This window comes from Malaclemys terrapin, chromosome 4, assembly GCF_027887155.1.
Source record: "Malaclemys terrapin pileata isolate rMalTer1 chromosome 4, rMalTer1.hap1, whole genome shotgun sequence".
Classification (NCBI taxonomy): domain Eukaryota; kingdom Metazoa; phylum Chordata; order Testudines; family Emydidae; genus Malaclemys; species Malaclemys terrapin.
The window spans coordinates 20,527,644-20,549,449 of record NC_071508.1 but is presented as its reverse complement, the minus strand read 5'-3'; the positions used below and the strand labels follow the sequence as shown (position 1 = coordinate 20,549,449).

At 55.8% G+C, this 21,806-nt stretch overlaps 1 protein-coding gene across 1 annotated transcript; it reads left to right on the top strand.

Annotated features, from left to right (window-relative positions):
* Nucleotides 1-4,633: 4,633 nt before the first annotated feature.
* LOC128835694 (voltage-dependent L-type calcium channel subunit alpha-1S-like) lies at nucleotides 4,634-21,598 on the top strand. Its single transcript, XM_054025280.1, has 9 exons — nucleotides 4,634-4,689; nucleotides 5,605-5,692; nucleotides 6,139-6,246; nucleotides 7,111-7,163; nucleotides 9,836-10,037; nucleotides 14,756-14,914; nucleotides 15,502-15,612; nucleotides 17,452-17,535; nucleotides 21,127-21,598. Exons 1-9 carry the CDS (start codon nucleotides 4,634-4,636, stop codon nucleotides 21,178-21,180), a joined length of 915 nt encoding a protein of 304 aa, XP_053881255.1. The 3' UTR covers nucleotides 21,181-21,598.
* The last annotated feature ends 208 nt before the right edge of the window (nucleotides 21,599-21,806 follow it).

The following is a 21,806-nucleotide window of genomic DNA, read 5'->3' as shown; positions in this document are numbered from 1 at the left end:
CCTGCTCTGAGCAGGGGGTTGGATTTGATGACCTCCTGAGGTCCCTTCCAACCCTAATCTTCTATGATTCTATGAACACTCTCCCCTCCCAAAGATGGGAACAGTAGCTAGGAATCCTGGCTCCTGGGCTCTAACCCTTGGACTGCTGTGCTCTGCTAAGGATAATCCTTTTCTGACTGCTGTGGGGACTGGGAGGCTTAATTCATTAGTGTCGTAAAGATGCTGGCGCGAAAGAAGCAGTCACAGTGCAAAGCATGTATGTATTATTGTGGTATTTATTATTAGCACCAGGTGTGCAGTTTCCATTCAGCGGGGCAGTGTGCCGTCTGTCTGCCAAAGCTCCTGGTTGTAGGCCGTTCAAATAACATCTGGTCTCCCGAGTTACCAAAACCTCTCCCTGATTTTTATCTTCAGGTTCTGGGATATTTTGACATCGGCTTCACCTCCGTGTTCACAGTTGAAATAGTCCTGAAGGTGAGTCACACCCCATCTTTCTGGAGCCAGTGCATAATGGGGTGATGCCAACGGTGAGGGGAGCCGCTGATCGGGGCAGAGCAGAGGCAGGCGTCAGCAGTGGCTGCAGTGAATGGGGAATCTTTGATTGAGGCTGCTGCTGCACACAGACAGCACTGGGGGTTCGCTGGCCAGCCTGTGCCACTTACTGTCACCACTAGGGCGGCCTCCTCCGTACAGCGAGTCAGAACATTTGCCTCAAACGTTTTTCGTTAGTTTCTCCAAAACTGAAATTTGTCATGAAATTGTGTTGATTCTGACAAAAATTCCTGCCAAAAAAAAAAACACGTTTGGAAATGTTCAAAATGTTGTTTAGAATTTGATGTCCTTTCTTTTTTCATGTTTACATTATTTCATACCATGGCAGGAGTAACACTGCACTAGGTTTCCATCAATACGAACTACCAACTGCCATTAATGTACACCCATAATATGCCCTATTACTGTGACATGTCATTATATAATAGAAATTAGGGCTGTCAATTAATCGCAGTTAACTCATGCGATTAAATAAAAAATCACGATTAGTCGCAGTTTTAATCGCACTGTTAATCGATAGAATGCCACTTGAAATTTGTTAAATATTTGTGGATGTTTTTCTACATTTTCAAATATATTGATTTCAATGACAACACAGAATACAAAGTGTACAGTGCTCACTTTATATTATTTTTGATTACAGATATTTGCACTGTAAAAATGATAAATAAAAGAAATAGTATTTTTCAGTTCACCTCATACAAGTACTGGAGTGCAATCTCTTTATTGTGAAAATGCAACTTACAAATGTAGATTTTTTTGGTTCCATAATTGCATTCAAAAACAAAACAATGCAAAACTTTAGAGCAGGGGTGGCCAGCCTGTGGCTCCGGAGCCACATGCAGCTCTTCAGAAGTTAACATGCGGCTCCTTGTATAGGCACCGACTCTGGGGCTGGAGCTACAGGCGCCAACTTTCCAATGTGCCGGGGGGGATGTGCTCACTGCTCAACCCCTGGCTCTGCCACAGGCCCTGCCCCCACTCCACTCCTTCCCTGAGCCTGCCGTGTCCTCATTCCTCCCCCACCCCAGAGCCTCCTGCACACCACAAAACAGCTGATTGGGAGGTGTGGGGAGGGAGGGGGAGGTGCTGATCGGCGGGGCTGCTGGTGGGCAGGGGATGGCGGGGAGCTGATGGGGGGCTGCTGACATATTACTGTGGCTCTTTGGCAATGTACATTGGTAAATTCTGGCTCCTTCTCAGGCTCAGGTTGGCCACCCTTGCTTTAGAGCAGTGGCTCTCAAACCTTTTTTACTGGTGACCCCTTTCGCATAGGAAGCTCCTGAGTGCGGCCCCCATTATAAATTAAGAACACTTTTTTATATATTTAACACCATTCTAAATGCTGGAGGCAAAGCGGGGTTTGGGAGAGGTTGACAGCTCTCAACCCCCCATGTAATAACCTTGTGACCCCCTGAGAGGTCCCAAACCCCAGTTTGAGAACCCCTGCTTTAGAGCCTACAAGTCCACTCAATCCTACTTCTTGTTCAGCCAATCACTCAGACAAAAAAGGTTTCAAAGTAGCAGCCGTGTTAGTCTGTATCTGCAAAAAGAACAGGAGTACTTGTGGCACCTTAGAGACTAACAAATTTATTTCAGCATAAGCTTCTTCGGATGCATAGAATGGAACACACAGACAGAAGATATTTATACATACAGAGAAGGTGAAAAGGTGGAAGAACGCATACCAACTGTAAGAGGCCAATCGATTGAGATGAGCTATCAGCAGCAGAAGAAAAAAACCCTTTGAAGTGATAATTGAGATGACCCATAGAAGGTGTGAGGAGAACTTAACATGGGGAAAAAAATTCAATTAGTGTAATGACCCAACCGTTCCCAGTCTCTAAAGTTTGTTTACATTGACGGGAGATACTGCTGCCTGCTTCTTATTTACAATGTCACCAGAAAGTGAGAACCGGCGTTCACATGGCACTTTTGTAGCTGGCATTACAAAGTATTTACATGCCAGCTATGCTAAATATTCGTATGCCCCTTCATGCTTCGGCCACCATTCCAGAGGACAGGCTTCCATGCTGATGACACTTGTTAAAAAAATAATGCATTAATAAAATTTGTGACTGAACTCCTTGGGGGAGAACTGTATGTCTCTGGCTCTGTTTTACCCGCATTCTGCCATATATCATATTATAGCAGTCTCAGATGCACATGTTGTTCATTTTAAGAACACTTTTGCTGCAGATTTGACAAAACGCAAAGAAGGTACCATATGAGATTTCGAAAGATAGCTACAGCACTCAACTCAAGGTTTAAGAATCTGAAGTGCCTTCCAAAATCTGAGAGGGACAAGGTGTGGAACATGCTTTTGGAAGTCTTAAAAGTGCAATATTCTGATGCAAAAACTACAGAACCCGAACCACCAAAAAAGAAAATCAACCTTCTGCTAGTGGCATCTGACTCAGATTATGAAAATGAACATGCGGCGGTCCGCTCTGCTTTGGATTGTTATCAGTCAGAACCCATCATCAGCATGGACGCATGTCCTCTGGAATGGTGGATGAAGCATGAAGGGACATACGAATCTTTAGCGCATCTGGCATGTAAATAACTAGTGATGCCGGCTACAACAGTGCCATGAGAACACCTGTTCTCACTTTCAGGTGAGATTGTAAATAAGAAGCGGGCAGCATTAGCTCCTGCAAATGTAAACAAACTTGTTTGTCTGAGTGATTGGCTGAACAAGAAATAGGACTGAGTGGACTTGTAGGCTCTAAAGTTTTACATTGTTTTATTTTTGAATGCAGTTATTTTTTGTACATAATTCTACATTTTGAAGTTCAACTTTCATGATAAAGAGATTGCACTACAGTACTTGTATTGGGTGAATTGAAAAATACTATTTCATTTGTTTTTTACAGTGCAAGTATTTGTAATCAAAAATAAATATAAAGTGAGCAGTGTGCACTTTGTATTCTGTGTTGTAATTGAAATCAATATATATGAAAATGTAGAAAACACCCAAAAATATTTAAAGAAATGGTATTCTATTATTGTTTAACAGCAAGATTAATCAATATTAATTTTTTTAATCGCTTGACAGCCCTAGCAGAAATATTATTTTAATATAGTTTATTTTAAAACTCTTTAAGGGCAGCTGCCACTTAGCATGGATTGAAACAGCTTCGCTTTTCTTTTAGATCAAAATGTCTCCTGTTTGTGTTGTAATGAAATAGTTTGACACTGGAGTTACAATGCAAACAGCAGACGTTTTGACCTAGAAGAGAAGATGTTTCAATCAGTGCTAAGTAGCAGCTGCCCTTAACTGTTTTTAAAATGCACAGATTAATCCATTCCAAGGCTAGAAGGCACCACTACGATCACCTGGTTTGACCTACTATGTGACACAGACCATAGAACGTAGAGAATGCCTTTAGAAAAACATCCCCTCTTGATTTAAAAATTGTCAGTGCTGGAGTCTCCACCACGTCCCTGGGTAAATTGCTCCTATGATTAATTACCCTCACTGTAAACAATTTACACCTTCTTTCCAGTCTGAATTTGTCTAGTTTCAACTTCCAGCCATGGGACTATATTATGCCTTTCTCTGCTAGACTGAAGCACCCGTTATTAAATATTTAAAATAAAATCAATAGAATCATTAAATGATTGTCATTTTACGACACCAGTAGTAGTAGTGTATGCCACAGACATGTCATTAAATAATAGAAAAATAAAAATATTAAACAAACAAACAAAAAGAAATAAAATAAAATAAAATAAAACAAAATTTCAAAGTGTTCCAGAACCAACATTTTTCAAAACTTCCATTTCATGGGATATTTTGAAAATATTTTTTTTGTTCCAATCGGGACCAAAACCAAATGACGATGTGTCGAAATTTCCCCCGAAACAGAAATGCCGAGTTTTGACCAGCTCTGCTCCTGAGTCCCACCCTAGACGGACCAGTCAGAGAAGGCCCTGCGGGCCGTGCTCTACTGTGGCCGGTTGGGCGCCCAGGGAAGCATTTGTTTAGTGGCTGTCAGCCCAGTTCCTAGGCCACAGGTGTCTGCGTGAGAAAAGCACCATCACAATTGGCAGCTGGGCCAAGAATGGGCTGTGGAGAATGAACTCCCTGGAGAGACTCCTGTGGGGTGGGGCTGAGGCTCGCTGGCTCCCACGGTGGGAAGCGCCTGGAAGTGCTGCCTTTGGGGAGCTCTGTCAAACTGGATTGCAATCCCCTCCTAGAACACATGACAGCCTGGCCCCGCCAGAGCATGCTCCCGGCCTGTCCTTCTGGCCCTGCCGCTCCGCACCACCTGGCCTGCCCCCTGCAGCACACCGCCAGCCTGCCCCCCAGCACGCCCCCTCCCGCTCTGCACCCCCCAGCCTGCCCCCTGCAGCACACCACCAGCAGGCCCTCCCAGCGCGCCCCCTCCCGCTCTGCACCCCCCAGCCTGCCCCCCAAGCATGCCCCCCAGACTGCCCCCTCCTGTCCCTGTCACTCCGCACCCCCCGGCCTGTCCCTGCAGCACACCACCAGCAGGCCCTCCCAGCGTGCCCCCTCCTGCTCTGCACCCCCCAGCCTGCCCCCCAAGCATGCCCCCCAGACTGCCCCCTCCTGTCCCTGTCGCTCCGCACCCCCCGGCCTGTCCCTGCAGCACACTGCCAGACTGCCCCCCAGCGTGCCCCCTCCCGCTCCGCACCCCCCAGCCTGCCCCCTGGAGCACACCGCCAGCCGGCCCCCCCCAGCACGCCACTTCCCACTCCGCACCTCCCAGCCTGCCCCCCCAAGCATTCCCTCCAGACTGCCCTCTCCGCCCCTGCTGCTCTGCACCCCCCGGCCTACCCTCCAAGCATGTCCCCCAACCTGCCCCCTCCAGCATGCCCCCTCCTCGCCTGCCTGTCCCCCCAGTCTGCCCCCTCCTGTCCCTGGCAGGTACAGCTCCCCTGCCCATGTTGGAGGGGCACAGGCGTTGGCTCTCCCCCGATGCATCGCTGCAGGCCGGTTTGGCTCCTGACGGCGTGTGAGGAGCTGATTTGTCTGGCCAGACCCCAAGCTGGCTGAGTCACCCCGTCTCCCCCCGCCCTCCTCAGGTCCAGCGCCATCTCCGTGGTGAAAATCCTGAGGGTGCTGAGAGTCCTGCGGCCGCTGCGGGCCATTAACAGAGCGAAGGGGCTGAAGGTGAGAGCAAGGTGGGGACAAGGGCCCTCCATAGGGGGTGGACACGGCCCCCCTCAGATCTGCCACAGGAATCCAGGACCTGCCAGATCATGGGCCATCTGAGCAGGATGCCAGGACTGCACGTCCCAGGGCTCAGGCCACCTGATTTCACTCTTACCCAGGTGTTTTGTTAGGTGTCTGTGGGCAGCTGGGAGGTAACCCATTGGTTTTGTATTAGGTCCCCTGGCTGCATCTGGAACAGCCGCTTCCCTTGCACACCAGTGTGGTGCCGGGTCCCCCATCCGTGTCTGGGACGGCCGTGTCCCCTGCACACCGGTGTGGTGCTGTGTCCCCCGTCTGTGTCTGGGATGGCCCCTTCCCCTACACAGGGGCATGGTCGATACCCACAGCAGGTCGTGGTGCTGCAGGCCTGGCCCATCTCTGCATTGGCCTCTCTCTCTCTCTAGCACGTAGTCCAGTGCGTGTTCGTGGCCATCAAGACCATCGGCAACATTGTGATTGTCACCACCCTGCTGCAGTTCATGTTGGCCTGCATCGGGGTGCAGCTCTTCAAGGTGAGAGCCCCTCCCGGCCAGAACCCAGTGCTGGTCTCACCCAACCCACCCTGTCCTGGGGAGAGCTGGGGTGGAGCTGAGCTCAGGGAAGCGCCAGGAAGTGGCTCCTCTTCGTTTCTTTTAAGAGAGGGGATTCCCCCATGTCAGAAATTCAGAGGGAGGCCGAGGACCATCCCCGGCCATCCCCTTGGGGGTACCAGCATGCTGCAGGCAGAACAGGGCAGTGTATGCATAATCTGTGCCCACGCAAGGCAGCCCCATGGCCCAGTGGGAGTCAGCCAATTTGGGGGTCTCTTGCCAGCTTTGGTGCTGACCAGCCAGGTAGCCTTGGGCCAGTCCCTTCCCCACCTGTGACTCGGTTTCCCCCGCCCGTTCCAGCTCTCCACCGTGTTGCAGGATCACAGGTGTTTCCTCCTGACCACCCGTGGCACTGCAGGCCGGTCTGCGCTTGCGCTGTTGTGCGAATGGATGAGGTTGACGTGACTCTTTGGCTAGAAGTGCTACGGGTTGCTGCAGCAGTGGTCTGGCCTTCGGGCCTTGCAGGGCTCCTAGGGGTTGTCAGTGCTGCTGACTGCGCAGGGAGAGTTGAGGGCTGGCACATCTGGCTGGGCTCTAAGCACCTCTAAGGAAAGGCCCAGCTGGGGTAGGGCCCAGACGCTCACGGCTGGCACTAACCAGCCCCTTTCAGGCTGGAATGGGCCGTGGAGACGCTGCCCCCTGGGTCGGGGCCAAGCCGTGGGGTCATGTCAGGATGTACTGCAGTTGCCAGCAGCTGCCCTTGTCCTTGCTCCCCAGGTCTATCAGTCAGGCTCCCTGCGGTTCACAGTACAATCCCTGATTCTTCTGCTCTCTGCTTAAACCTAGGGGAAGTTTAGGAGCTGTACGGATCCGGCCAAGATGACAGAAGAGGAATGCAGGTAGGAGCCCCCTGTCATCACTGCATGTACCTCGCAGCCAGAGCGCAGGGACCGGGGGTGTCATTGCCTGAGGGGGGACTGGTGGGGAAGGCGAGGAACCAGTCCTGGTTTGTTGTCTCTTGTGCTCACAGCCTGTTCCCGGGACCCTGCTGAGCAGAGGAGCCCAGGCGTGGGTCTCTATGCAGAGCAAAGCCTGCAGCACAGGGCAGTTTGCTCTAGGGGGCAGGGAGCCGAGGGGAGTGTTGAATGGCCAGGACCAAGGAGGAGTTGGGCTCGTAAGCCAGAGGAAGGCCAGGCCAATGGTTAAGGCACTAGCAGGGTTGCCAGGTGTCCGGGTTTTGACCGGAACACCTGGTCGAAAAGGGACCCTGGTGGCTCCGGTCAGCACCACTGACCAGGCCATTAAAAGTCCGGTCAGCGGCACAGCAGGGATAAGTCAGCCGCGGCTTCTGGAAGCAGGAGCATGTCCCCCCTGTGGCTCCTATGTGTAGGGGCAGCCAGGGGGCTCCGTACGCTGTTCCCGCCCCAAGTGCCAGTTCTGCAGCTCCCATTGGTCAGAAACTACAGCCAATGGGAGCTGCAGGGGGGGTACCTGCGGACAGGGCAGCACGCAGAGCCACCTGGCCGCACCTCCACGTAGGAGCCAGAGGGAGGACAAGCCACTGCTTCCGGGAGCTGCTTGAGGTAACCGCCGCCCAGAACCTTCACCCCTGACCCCCTCCCACGCCCCAACCCCCTGCCCCAGCCCTGATCCCCCTCACGCCTTTGGCTCAGAGCACACTCCTGCACCCCAAACCCCTCATCCCCAGCCCCACCCCAGAGTCTGCACCTCCACCTCCAAACCCCCTGCCCCAGCCTGGAGCCCCCTCGCGCACCCTGAACCCCTCATTTCTGGCCACACTCCAGAACACACACCCCAGCCCAGAGCCCGTACCCCCTCTCACCCCCCAGCCCCCTGCCTCAGCCCGGAACCCCCTCCCATACTACGAACCCCTCAGCTCCATCCCCCAGCCCGGAGCCCCTCCTACACCTCAAACCCCTCATTTTTGGCCCCACCCCAGAACCCGCATTCCCAGCCGGAGCCCTCACCCCCTCACGCATCCCAACCCCCTGCCCCAGCCTGGTGGAAATGAGGGAGTGAGTGAGAGTGGGGAGAGCGAGTGACAGAGGGAGTGAGCAGGGAGCGGGGCCTGGGAGGCAGGCAGGGCTGTTCAGTTTTGTGTGAGTAGAAAGTTGGCAACCCTAAGCCTGGGACTGTCTTGTGTTTTATGGAACGACCTGGGAAAGCTCTTTCAGGCCTTCTTCACTCATCATCAAAAGCAGGAGCAGAAGATGGCAGCCCCCAGGCATGGGTGGTGGGTATAAGAGCCAGAGGGGGCTAAGCCTCCCCAAACAGACGGCCTGCCGCCTTTGGAGCGCACCGCTGCCAAAAGGGTGGGCACCCTGGCTGTGGTCCTGCCCGCACTCCACTTGAGTTCCCGCTCCCACTCGTCCTCTTCCTGTCCCCAGTCTGCTTGCAGGGGAGCCTTGCAGGAGGGGGTGAAGAGACACACGCATGCACGAGGGGTGAGCGGCCGGAAGCTGGCGGACAGGCAGGGGAACCCCAGGGGAGGGGCTGAAGAGGCGCAGGCGGGGATGAGTGGGGCAGGAGCTGGAGCAGGGGCGGGGCCATAATCTGGGCACACGCAGCCTCCCCAAATGGAGGAGTCACGTGCCGCCCATATCCCCAGGTGTTATGTCACCTTTGCAGGTCCCCTTTCAGACACGCTAGTGGGTGAAGTACGTGTCTGGGTGTATAGGGGGCTCCCCTGGGGCATGAGTCTCCCTGGCTGTGGAAGGGCAGAGCTCATCCCGGACGGCAGGATTTGCCAGGCATGTGATGGGATTTGCCAAGCTGCTCCAGCCTGTAGATCCAGGCTGCCACCTGATCCCAGGTACTCTGGGGAGAGGCACCAAGGGTGGATCTTGGTGAGGCTGCTGGGCAGGTTGTAGACGGGTTGTAGCCCTGGCATCCACATGTGATCATTCCTCAGCACACCCTGATTGCATGACTGCCGATTCCTGTTATTGTCAGAACTCGCATACTCGGCCATGGTGCTTGTCGCGACCAGCACTGGCCTCTGGCTTCCTGCTGCTGTGAGTTCCCCAGGTTGATTTGGTGAGACAGTAACGTGCTCTGAGCAGCATGGAGTCTTCAGCAGGCGGGCACGTGTGTGTCATGGGCAAGGGGACCGGAGAGTTTCTGGGCCCAGTCCCCCACTCGCTCACCCCTCGTCTGTAAATGCGCACAACGACTTCCACTTTGACAAAGTCATCTCAGCCATGATGTCACTCTTCACCGTCTCCACCTTCGAGGGCTGGCCCCAGTGAGTCCGTCGGGGGGAGCACGCAGCATGGGGGCCGGGCACTGGGTCAGGCTGCACGGGGGGAGATCCCAGCACCCCACTGGCACTGCTGCCTGGCTGGGGAATGCCATGTGAGGGGACTTCTCCCGAAGATGGAGAGAGGGGTCAGACCCCCCCACCCCCGATCAGGGGCAGAGAGGTGCCAGTGCAGTCAAAGGGGAAGCAGCTGTCTGGGATGTCCTGACCTCTCTGCCTTAGTTCAGCTGGACTGAGCCGCCCCCCCATGCAGCCTGGTAAACTGCATGCTCTCTACTCGCTACCCCCCAGGCTGCTGTACAAGGCCATTGACACCCACACCGAGGACATGGGCCCCATCTACAACTACCGGGTGGAGATCGCCATCTTCTTCATCATCTACATCATCCTCATCGCCTTCTTCATGATGAACCTCTTCGTCGGCTTTGTCCTCGTCACCTTCCAGGAGCAGGGCGAGAGCGAATACAAGAACTGCGAGCTGGACAAGAACCAGGTACTCCCCGTGGAATCCCCCCCATGGAACCTCCCCCACTCTGCCGAGACCTCCCTCCAACCCCCCAGTCTTCTCCCACCCCAGCCCCCATGACCTGGGTAACTCCCGGTTCCAGGGATGCCCAGGCTCTGGGTGCGAGGAGCCAGTTGTACCAGAGCTAGGTGCTAGGGTCTGGACATGGCTAAGCATGCGGAATGAGTGCCAGCTGGACGAGAGCCGGGGTGCGCTAGCTGGGTGTGAACTAGGCAAGACCAAGGTGCAGGGGACCCCAGGCAGGAGAGGCTGGGAGCCCAGGCACGAGGGTGTGTCCAAGCTGCAGAGTTGAAAGATGAGACCCCTGTTCTTCTGTGCCTCTCTCTGTCTGCTCTCTGACACCTTCACCGACACATCCAGGCTTGGCCACCACACTGGGAGCCCAGGATGGTTCCAATAAGCCAGGCTGCACAGACCACTAACTTAGGGTTACCATATTTCCACAATCAAAAAAGAGGACAGGGGGGGGGTGGTGGTAAGTCCCGCTCTAGACCCGCCCTGCCCCCATCCACTCCAACCCACTTCCCACCCCCTGACTACTCCCCTCAGTACCCCCAACCCCCCCCGCTCCTTGTCCCCTGACTGCCTCCTCCTGAGAACCCCCCACCCTAACTGCCCCCATAGGACCCTACCTGTCCCCTGACTGCCCCGACCCTTATCCACATCCCCACCCCATAGTCACACCCCTGCCCCCAGACAGACCCCCGGGACTCCCATGCCCTATCTAACTGCTCCCCGCCCCCTGACAGGACCCCCAGAACTCCCGACCCATCCAACCCCCTCTGCTCCCTGCCTGCCTCGACCCCTCTCCACACCCCTGCCCCCTGACAGCCCCCCCAGAACCCCTGACCCATCCAACCCCCGCCCCCCGCTCCCTGTCCCCTGACTGCCCCCCTTCTCCAACTCCCCGGCCCCCTTACCGTGCCGCTCGGCTTAGAGCAGATGTCTGGCTCCGCCCCGCCCAAGCGGCGTGCTGAGACTGTGGAGGAGGGGTGAAGCGGGGAGGGGCTCTGGACACCGCTGCCAGCCCCACCGCCGCGTTCCCTCACAGGTGCACAGCCCTGCCCCCAGCGTTGCCGGGCGGCGTGGTAAGGCTGCAGGGGATCGGGGGAGCTGGGAAGGGGCTTTGACTGCCGAGGCCCCAATGCGAGCGGTGCTCGGCCACCCTGTCAGCCGCTTTTCGCTCTTTAAATAGCCGACCGGGGGAAATCCTGGACATTTTTAGATTATTAAAATCCCCCCCGGACGGCTATTTAAAGAGCGAAAAGCCGGACATGTCCGGGGAAACCTAGAAGTATGGTAACCCTACACTAACTAGTTGTGACGGAGCGAGACTCACCACCATGGCGCCTCCTGCTGGCCATTCTGGAATTAGCTCAAATCCTTCCACAGGGCGGCCTCCTCCGGCGGTGTCTCGCTCGCCGTTACTCCCGCTTTGCTGTCTCCACAACTCTGTGACCCGCGTTGCTCCCCGGCGTCCTCTTCTCTCCGCTGTCTCCCACCCCTTTCGGGGGGACTGGCAGTCTATAGTCCAGCCACTCGCCTCAGTGGCCTGCTGCAGTCACCAGTCTAGTCCCTTGCTCCAGGGGCAAACTGCAGTCTGTGTGAGCCACTTCCCTCAGGGCAAGTCGGGGGCAGCCCTAACATGTTGTCTGCCCTTCCTCCGGGGCCTCAGTCTGGCAGTGGTCAGCCAGAAGCTCCTTCTGCTCTGCTACCCTGCCCAGCACTGCTCTAGCCACGGTGCTCCTAGGCACCCAGCCCTTCTCCCTAGCAGACCAGGGAGAGACTGCCTTTTGCTCTGTTGAGCAGCCCTTTATATATGGCTTCTGCTGGCCCTGATTGGCCACTGCAACAAGCCACCTCCTGATTGGCTCGCCTCTCTAATGGGAGGGTTCTGCGCAGGCTCCCTCTGGCCTGCTTTAACCCTTCCTCCCTGTGTGGGGCAGCCGCCCCACCACACTAGCGTATTGGCTATGTGGGAGCAGCACAGTATCGACCCTTTGAGCTGCAGTGGGGGCCTGCCCCAAGTCAGGAGGGTGACCAGACGTTCCGATAAAATCGGGACTTTCCCGATATTTAACTCTCTGTCCTGTGTCCTGACCGATGTATGATGGACATGAATCCTGCATGACAGTCGTGGTGGGAACTAGCACCACTGGGAATGCTAGAGGTCCCTCATGCGGTGTGGCTCGGGCCCAGCTGCGAGGCCAGTGTGCAATGGTGGGAGCGTTTTCTGCACCTTCTTAAAGGGAGCAGCAGGTCCCACTGCCAAGGGGGCTCCCCACCCCATTTGTCCCAATATTGTAGGGCTGCCAGGCCTCCGGCTGGTGCAGAGCTGGTAGGCTCCCTACCCAGATGGCTAGTGGTAAAATCTCCCTCTGGGTCCTAGGTGCAGGGACGGCTGGGGGGCTCTGCGCACTGCCCCGCCATGAGCACCGGCTCCGCAGCTCCCATTGGCTGGGGACTGCGGCCAATGGGAGATGCTGTGGCGGCACCTGTGGGCGTGGCAATGCACAGAGCCACCCAACCGCCCCTCTGCCTAGAAGCCAGAGGGAGATGTTGCCACTTCTGGGGAGCTGCCTGATGTAAGCGCCGCCCAGAGCCCACACCTCTGCCCCAACCCTGAGCCCCCTTCCACACCCAAATTCTCTCCCGGAGTCAGCACCCTGAACCCCCTTCCTGAGCCCCAACCCACTGCACCAGCCCTGTGACCCCCTCTTGCGGCGGGGGCCAGAGCAAGGCCGTGCGTCCCCGACTTGCGGCTTGCAGAGGGGGCTGGAACCGGCGCCGTGTGTCCCCGACCCGTGGCTTGCAGAGGGGGCCGGAGCCGGGGCCATGCACCCCCCTTGCAACTTCCTAAGGTTGTGCACTCCCCACCCCATGCCTCTGGTGTGCCCCCCCATGTGTCCTGATATTTTACTCTTGAGATCTGGTCACCCTACAGGTCAGTGACTGGCGGTGGCCTGCCAACAAGGGGTGGCGGTGGGCTGGGGAGCCCCCTCGGGAGTGGGACCTGCTGCTCCCTTTAAGAAGGTGCAGAAAATGCTCCCACTGTTGCACACTGGCCTCGCAGCTGGGTCTCAGCCACACCCATGAGGGACATCCGGCATTCCCAGTGGTGCTAGTCCCCGCCACGACTGTCATGCAGGATTCATGCTGCCCCCGGTGCCCTCTCAACTGCCCAAGGAAAGCTAGAATATGGCCCTATATGGCACATTCCTGCCTGGGAGTGCAAGGGGCTCTGGCTTCCCACCCAGACTAATAACTGGTTAGAACTGGATCCAGGGAAGGCAAAGTCCAGGAATGAGCCGAGGGTCAGAAGCCAAATGCCAGAGCCGAAGGCGTGGTAAGCCACGGGCAGAGCTGGGGATCGAAGCCAGAAATTTGAAGCTGGAAGGGAGCAGGGACTGGAACAAGGGCAAGTGATGCTGCAGGCAAGGTACCCGGTAAGAAGCCGCTGATCTGCGGTGGGGGCCGGGCTTAGAACTGTCAGGGGCTGTGACCTCTCTGTCAGTTCCAAGGTAGTGCAGATAGGCTCACTGATTGCTTTGCAGCGAAGTTAGTCAGGGACTAGGCCAGCGGCTGGTCCTAGCTGGTCTGATACCTGACAGCACCCCGCTTCTTTTAGGGTTGCCTCCCTGGAGCCCTTGGGCTGGGTTTCTTGGGGAGCCTGCAGGAGGTCCCGGGCATGGACTTTTCCAGGGATTCCCACAAATGCTCTTCTGGGCCGCATCCCTCCCCATCACTCAGCTATTGGAGTCATCCCCGGACTCGGCGGGAGTCCCGAATCCGCTGGCCCATGCGTTCCTCTTGGCCCAGCCCAGTTATTGGCAGAGGGGGAGGAGTAGCATGGGGTGGGAAGGGATTCTCGGTGAAAGGTTTCAAGAAGGAGATGTGGAACAAGGGGTGGACTTTGAGGGATTCTGGCAGCTGCAATCAAAAGGTTACCGGGTCAAGTTTTTCTGTGATCACAAATGGCCCTAAGGACTTGTGGTCCAGCTTCACAGATGGATGGGTGGATCCCAGATCCTGAGCACCTGGGGTTGTTATGAGTCTCATGCCCAATGTGCAAGAACAGAGGGAGTTAATCCAGGATACCTGGGCCAGAAGGGGCTGAGAGCAGAACGCCCAAGTGATTGCTGGTAACCGTGCACCAGGGCAGCGTGGAGTCAGAGAGGGGCAGAAATGTTTCATCACAATTCTCCTATGGAAAATGCTGATGCTGTTGAAAACGTGTCCCTTCTGATGAAATATCATTTGGAACCCCCTCCCGCAATGAAGCGTTTTGCTAGCGTCAGCCATTCAGCCATTTTCTGAATGGAATGTCTGGGGGGGTTTTGGTTTGATTTTTCATTCGAAACAAACCACAGATTTAAGCTGACGAAGGTCGAAGGCGGCGGGAAACATTCCCGTTTTCTCAGAGCAAAACATTTAGATCGACTCCAAACACAACTTTTGTTTCATGGGAACTTTCTAATTTTTATGTTTTCAGAACAGGGAAAAAAATGTTCAAAATCACAGGATTTCCTGCACATTGAGAAATCGGGCCTGGCCTGGCTCTGCAGGGGAGAGGGGCAGGGAATGGAGCTGGAGGTTTTACAGCTGGGAGTGTTTCATAATTGTCCACGGTGCCACCTCTGCTCCACGGGCGTCAATGCTTGACCTTTTTCCTCCTGTCACCCCAGCGCCAGTGTGTCCAGTACGCGCTGAAAGCCCGCCCTCTGAGACGCTACATCCCCAAGAACCCCTATCAGTACCAGATTTGGTATGTGGTGACCTCCTACTACTTCGAGTACCTCATGTTCTTCCTGATCATGCTGAACACCATCTGCCTGGGCATGCAGGTGAGGAGGGAGCAAAGCTAACGACCTCGCTGTTGGCTGGCAACCTTTGATCGCTGTCCATGGGGCCTGGGGGTGGGGTGTCCGAGACCACCCTGCTCTTGGTAGCAGACTAGCAAGCCATCAAAGTGAGACTCAGGCTGGGCCACTGGTCGGGTGCCCCTGGATATCTGGGTTTGGATCTTGGCTTGGGATACTTCAGGCAATTCAGCATCACTGCTCCAGGGAGGCCCCTCCTATGGAAAAGCCGCAGGTGCTGTAGGTGAGGAGGGAGGGACGGTGGCACACTGTGTGTGAGTGCGGAGACGGCCCGGGCTGTGGATCAGGAGTCAGGAACATCTACAGAGCTGTGGGGCAGGACCCAGGGCTGGAACAGGGAGGGGGCTAGGGGGCAGGACTATTGGCAGGGCTGTGTGTGGAATGGGGGAAAGCATCACAACTTCTGCTCACATTCCAACCCCGCCAGAGCTCTAGGTTTGTATGTTGCTCTCAGGCTCTCACATCTGGCCCAGAATCTGAGACCCCAGCCAGCCCCATACCTGCTCCCCATAGCCCAGTGGGCTAACCTGTGCCTCTTCCTGGCTCCCCAGCACTACAACCAGTCAGCTGAGATGAACCACCTCTCAGACAACTTGAATGTGGCCTTCACCATCCTCTTCACCCTGGAGATGTTCCTCAAGCTCATGGCCTTCAAAGCCAAGGTGAGTGTGGGGTGAAAGTCTGGGGGCATGAGTCTGGAGAGGGGTGCAGGGGGGGGGGTACATAACGTGACCAGGATGTGGGCAGCCATGCCCAGTGGTTGGAGCAGGAGTCAGAGCCCAGGGTCAGAACCGAGTTACCTGAGCTGAGACAAGGCAGAGCTGTCCCAGTCATGGACAAATGCTTTGAGTAGCCACTGGACTGCTGCTACTGCCGCTGCTGGGCTTAAGAGCCTGTCCACTGGCTCTCCCCACCCCTCAAGCGCGGTATCCATAGGCATCCTGCTGCAGGCCAGCTGTGCTCGTTGGGTTGCCTGGAGACTGGCTCCACTGCAGACCCTGATTCCTGACTGGCGGGTGCGAGTCCAGAGGGGAGCCCAGGGGGTGTGAATCTGGAGGAGGGCAGGGGCTCACCCTAAGCGGTGGGCATGGCATTTTCTCCCTATGCGGCATCCCGGGAACACAATCGCCTCAGAGCCTGGGGCCCCGAAGAGACCTGCTCACGCCCAGTCACTCATGTGGACAGTGCCACTGAAGACACCTGGGCAAGGGCTGCAGGCTGACCTGGCAGCTCCTGAGGGGAAGAGCCTGGCCAATCCAGGCCACAAGGGGGAACCCTTCCTCCAGCTACCTGTTCGCCCAACACCCCCACCCCCACTCCGCTGCTCTCACTGTCCTGGGTGTCTCTCCAATGGGGGTGGGAGGCTAGTGGTCCTCCCGGGAGCTCTCCGGACCCCCCATCAAACCAAGCTTGCGTGTGAGAGGCCCTGGGAGAGCCCCTGAACCTCCCCCCACCACAGCCACTGAGCCACGTGAGAGGCGAGGCAGAGCCCCCCGCCCCACCCTGCAGGCATGTCCCCGATGCCCATTGAGAGATGGCCATCACCTCCGTGGTCCCCGTCGATGTACCCGGAGGGGAATCCCTCCCCTGCCCGACCTCACGAGCGATTCAGCCACGTGAGCCCCTGCTCCATGGGCTGCCTTGGCATCCAATGGTCGCTTTTTCCCTGAACCCCACCAATGCCAGCCCTCGGGGGTAGAGAACCCCAAATGTGGATGGTCCTCTGGGAACCAAGCCCCCTCCAGGTCATCCCTCTGAGCGTAAGGGATAATCACAGGTTGTCTTGCTGCCACTTGGTTCAAACAGATCCATGCCCATCGGGCACTTACCTAGTACAAAATCAGCCTCCTCCTGCCTTCCCTATACGCCTGTAGACCCAGGCAGCCAGCGTGGGGCATGCCGCAAGAGCCGCTGCTTGCGACCCATACACAGTGATGTGGGCCGGGGCAGGTGCACTGCAGGGAATGTTTCCCAGTGCAGCTCCTTGGCCACACACCTCCCCTGTACTCGTGAGCTGTGTCTTCCCCACCATCTCAGCCCTGACTCGAGCTCCCTTGATGGACAATCACATTGTTGCTGGGCCTGTTGGGGGCTAGGAGCATTCATTCCCTGGCGTGCCGAGGACTCGCCCAGAATAAGCATCGGCACCAATCAGCTGGGAAGGTCTGACCCCAAGACCTCAGTGGGTGCTGGGTGCCAGCGGATAAGAGTAGACATGGAAGGAAATCTAAATCCAAGCTCTGCAGTGCTCTCTCCATCTCGGGGCATGGGGGGCAGCCTGGCCGTGCTGGCATTGTTCTGCGTGGGCGAACGGAGACCATCCCTCTGGCGCGGTGAGCAGGGCAGCGGTTTGCAAGGGAGAAAGCGCGCTGCGCTCAGGAACGGCAGGTCTCCTCCACAGGGAGTTTATAACTCCCCTGTCTGACCCTCAGCTTCTTCCTTTCCTTTCCCCCTGTTCAGACCCCCAGTCATTCCCACCTCATTACTCTCTCCAATCTCAGGGCTATTTCAGCAACCCCTGGAACGTCTTTGATTTCCTCATCGTCATCGGTAGCATCATCGACGTCATCCTGAGCGAGATCGATGTAAGTGCCGCGGTGGGCGGAGGGAACGTGTCCAAGAGCACGGGCAGGACAGTAATGTCATGGCAGTGACAGCCTTGGCAGGCTGCCAGCGTCCCACTGTCACATGGGAAACCCGGGTTCCTGCAGGACTGTGCGGGACACTGGTCCGGCTGGCAGAGCAACCTGGGCCAGGCAGAAGGAGAATGGGGCAGGGGCGTGGGCACACGGGTTAACCTTCTCCTCGCTGTTTAAGAGGGCTGACGGGATCTCTCCTCAGCCATTACACAGCCATGGTGGACCCCCCCAGCCTCAGTGACCCTCAACCCACCCCTCCTCCTGAATCTGCCTGGAGAGGTACCCTGTGGAAACTGCCCTTGTCCTGGGACAGAACCAGAACCTCAAGCTGACTCCGCAGTGACATATGCCAGTACTCCCCAGAGGCTGCACCCATGCCATGCCCTGCCCGCGTTCTTTAAACACATGCCCAGATGGCTAGTAATCAGCTCATTGGCCTGAGATCACCATAGAGATGGCTGAAAGGGTTCCCCTTGCCTCATGGTCCCTATAAGAAGTTTCTGCCCTGCGCTCCGTGAGGGTCAGGCACCGTTTCAATCTGCTGCGTGTGCTTGGAGTGTGTCAGTGTGTATGACGATTGCCACATATACCCGGTGCCTACTCTGTATATGTGTGCCTGTATATCCAATAGACACCGGAGTATATTCGGTACATACCGTCTACATGGTACCACATGTGTACGCTGCAGTGGGTATGTACCGAGCAGCCTGCACACAGGAGCATTGTCAGAGAGGTGTGCACAGCGCATTGCTGGGAGCTGTGTACCTCGTTGCTAGCATGTGGCATGGAAACCGGCTCCATACACACATCGGGTGTGCGGTGCGTACAATCAACCCAGCTGTAGTCGGAGAAGTAGCTTCTGAAGTGAGCACTCCAGTGGGGTTAGCACGTCCTCGCTAATAAAAAAGCCCATCCAGTTGTCACTGCAGAGTGTCCCTGCTGTCTGTGCTGTCCCAGAGTAGCTGGGTAGCATCTGAGAGCGAACCATCGGCAAGGAGATCTGGCCCGGAGGAGATGAAATGTCATCCTCTCCTGTTCTCGGGCACAGCTTCCCAGCCCCAATGCACACCAGTCCTGCATGGTGGATTGCCCTCCCTACAGCCCAGAGGAGCCCTCTGGCTGACTCCGTTCTCCTGAGGCGACTGCACTGGTTGAGCGAGCTGCCGAACTCCAGAGAGCAGGACTCCTCAGAGCCGCCCCCCACCGGGTATTGGATCATTGGCACCATTCCCATGTCACCACCAGCTAACAGCAACCAAAAGCCCTCCTAAGCAGGACTGCCACCCCGGCTTTAGTGACCGGCACTGTGTCAGCCCCTCCACTTTTTCACCATTCCCAGCCAGCACGAAGGACAAACCCCTTAGGGAGCTTGCAGAGGTCCACAAATTGCCTGCTCATTTGGGCAGTTGCCAGCTGCTGTCAGGAGTTCCAGGCAGAGCAGCAGCTACCAGCCCCTTTCCCCAAGCACCGAGCTGGCATAGAGCGGCTCTGTGACCACGGAGTGCTCTCTGTCTGCCCGGGGGGCCTTGAAACACATTCTGGGCTGCTGTGTCCTTCCCAGCAGTTCTCAGGCCTGGTCTACACTAGGCGTTTATGTCGAAGTTAGCGCCGTTACATTGAATTAACCCTGCACCCGTCCACACTGCGATGCTATTTAATTCGACATAGAGGTCTCTTTAATTCGACTTCTGTACTCCTCCCCGACGAGGGGAGTAGCGCTAAATTCGACATGGCCATGTCCAATTAGGCTAGGTGTGGATGGAAATCGACACTAATAGCTCCGGGAGCTATCCCACAGTGCACCACTCTGTTGACGCTCTGGACAGCAGTACGAGCTCGGATGCTCTGACCAGCCACACAGGAAAAGCCCCGGGAAAATTTGAATTTGAATTCCTTTTCCTGTCTGGCCAGTTTGAATCTCATTTCCTGTCTGGACATCGTGACGATCACAGCAGCACTGGCAACGATGCAGAGCTCTCCAGCAGTGATGGCCGTGCAGTCTGTGAATGGAAAGAGGGCCCCAGCATGGACTAATCGGGAAGTCTTGGACCTCATCGCTGTGTGGGGCGATGAGTCCGTGCTTTCCGAGCTGCGATCCAAAAGACGGAATGCAAAGATCTAAGAGAAGATCTCTAAAGACATGTCAGAGAGAGGATACAGCCAGGATGCAACGCAGTGCCACGTGAAAATCAAGGAGCTGAGACAAGGCTACCAGAAGACCAAAGAGGCAAACGGACGCACCGGATCCCATCCCCAGACATCCCGTTTCTACGAGGCACTGCATTCCATCCTCGGTGCGGCCGCCACCACTACCCCACCAGTGACAGTGGACTCTGAGGATGGGATAGTGTCCACGGCCGGTTCCTCGGACATGTTAGAGGACGGGGAAGATGAGGAAGGAGATGAGGAGGGCGAGGCAGTCGGCAGCGCTCACAACGCTGATTTCCCCGACAGCCAGGATCTCTTCATCACCCTTACAGAGATCCCCTACGAAGCGTCCCCAGCCGTTACCCCAGACACAGAATCTGGGGAAGGATCAGCCAGTAAGTGTTGTAAACATCTAAACATTTATTTTTAACAGAACAGGAATATTAACAATTAAAAGAATGGGTTGTTCATGATTACTGTGCCCTAGGCGCTTAACGGTTTAGTCATGGGCAGTGCAAGTTTTGAAAAAAAATCTAGCAATGTCCGGTTTTCCGTGATTGTCCTGCCCAAGCCGCTCTACTGTTTAGTCCCTGCTACTGCAGCTACAGTAAAATGCGGTCTATATGTCCGGGGATAGAGCAGTAATCCTCCTGGGACATCTCGATGAAGCTCTCCTGGAGGTAATTGGAAAGCCGTTGCATGAGGTTCCTGGGGAGAGCGGCCTTATTGGGTCTTCCAAAGTACGACATGTTGCCGCGCCATGAGACTATCAAGTACTCGGGAATCATTGCTCTGCACAGCAGGGCGGCATACGGCCCTGGTCTTTGGAGGCTTTCCCGGAGCATTCTCTCTCTCTCGCTCTCAGAGATCCTCATCAGGGTGATGTCGCCCATGGTGACCTGCTTTGAATTAGGTAGGGGAATGTTAGTGTTGGGACTGCTTGCCCATTCCTTTACAGAACTGTAACCACTGGTTTGCAGCCACGCGGTGGAGGCGGGAGAGGGGCAGCCGAAAGGGATCGTTCCCGGGGACAGCCGCGAGGGGGTGGGACAGGGGCAGAGTTCCCGCTTGCCGGATTGCTGGCAGCAGGGACTGACATTGCTTTAAATGTGAAATGAGGCCAGTGGTAATATAAAAGTTTTAAACTGCCACAAGTCTACTGCTTACCATGTCTGCCTGCAACAGAAATTCCATTGTGCTGCCCTGCTTCTCAAATGTGCTGTGCAAGACCCCAGGCACTGAATGCGAAGGCCGAGAATTCGACCTTGTGCTGAGTGCGCATGTGATAGGTGCTGTGCATGGTCTTGTTCACAGAGAAAGACTATGTTCTTTGTTCACAACTACATTTATCTTTCTGAGGAATTCACTCCCTTTTTCCCATTTCCACAGCCCCATCTGCGACTGTCTCACAACCTAGCCTGGCATCACACTCCCAGAGGCTAGCGCGGATTAGGCGTAGGAAGAAGAGGACACGGGAGGACATGTTCTCTGAGCTTATGGCCTGTTCCCAAGCCCAGGCAGCACAGCAGACCCAGTGGCGGGAGAACTTGACCCGAATGCACCAAGCAAACATGGATCCGGAGGAGAGGTGGCGGCAGGAAGACCAGCAGGCGACTCAAACGCTGCTTGGACTACTGAGCGAGCAAACAGACACGCTCCGGCGCCTTGTGGATGTTCTGCAGGAACGGAGGCAGGAGGACAGAGCCCCGCTGCAGTCCATCTCTAACCGCCCTCCCCCGCCACCAAGTCCCATACCCACCTCACCCAAAGTGCAAAGAAGGAGAGGCGGCAGAGTCCGTGCTAACTCTCACTCCACCCCTGCAGAGAGCTCTAGTAACAGAAGGCTCTCATTCCCCAAAATTTGAAAAGTTCTTTCCTTCCCGCCTGACACAAGCCCCCGTCCAAGTTTCACCTCCCAGTTCCATGTGTAGTTGATAATAAAAAATACGTTTATGTTAACTACTGTTTCAATCATGTTCTTTTGGAGGAGGAGGGGAAAGGGGGTTGGTAATTGGACAGGACAGTCACCTTTGGCAGGGTACATAGGCGGGGGCAGGCACAGCACCAGG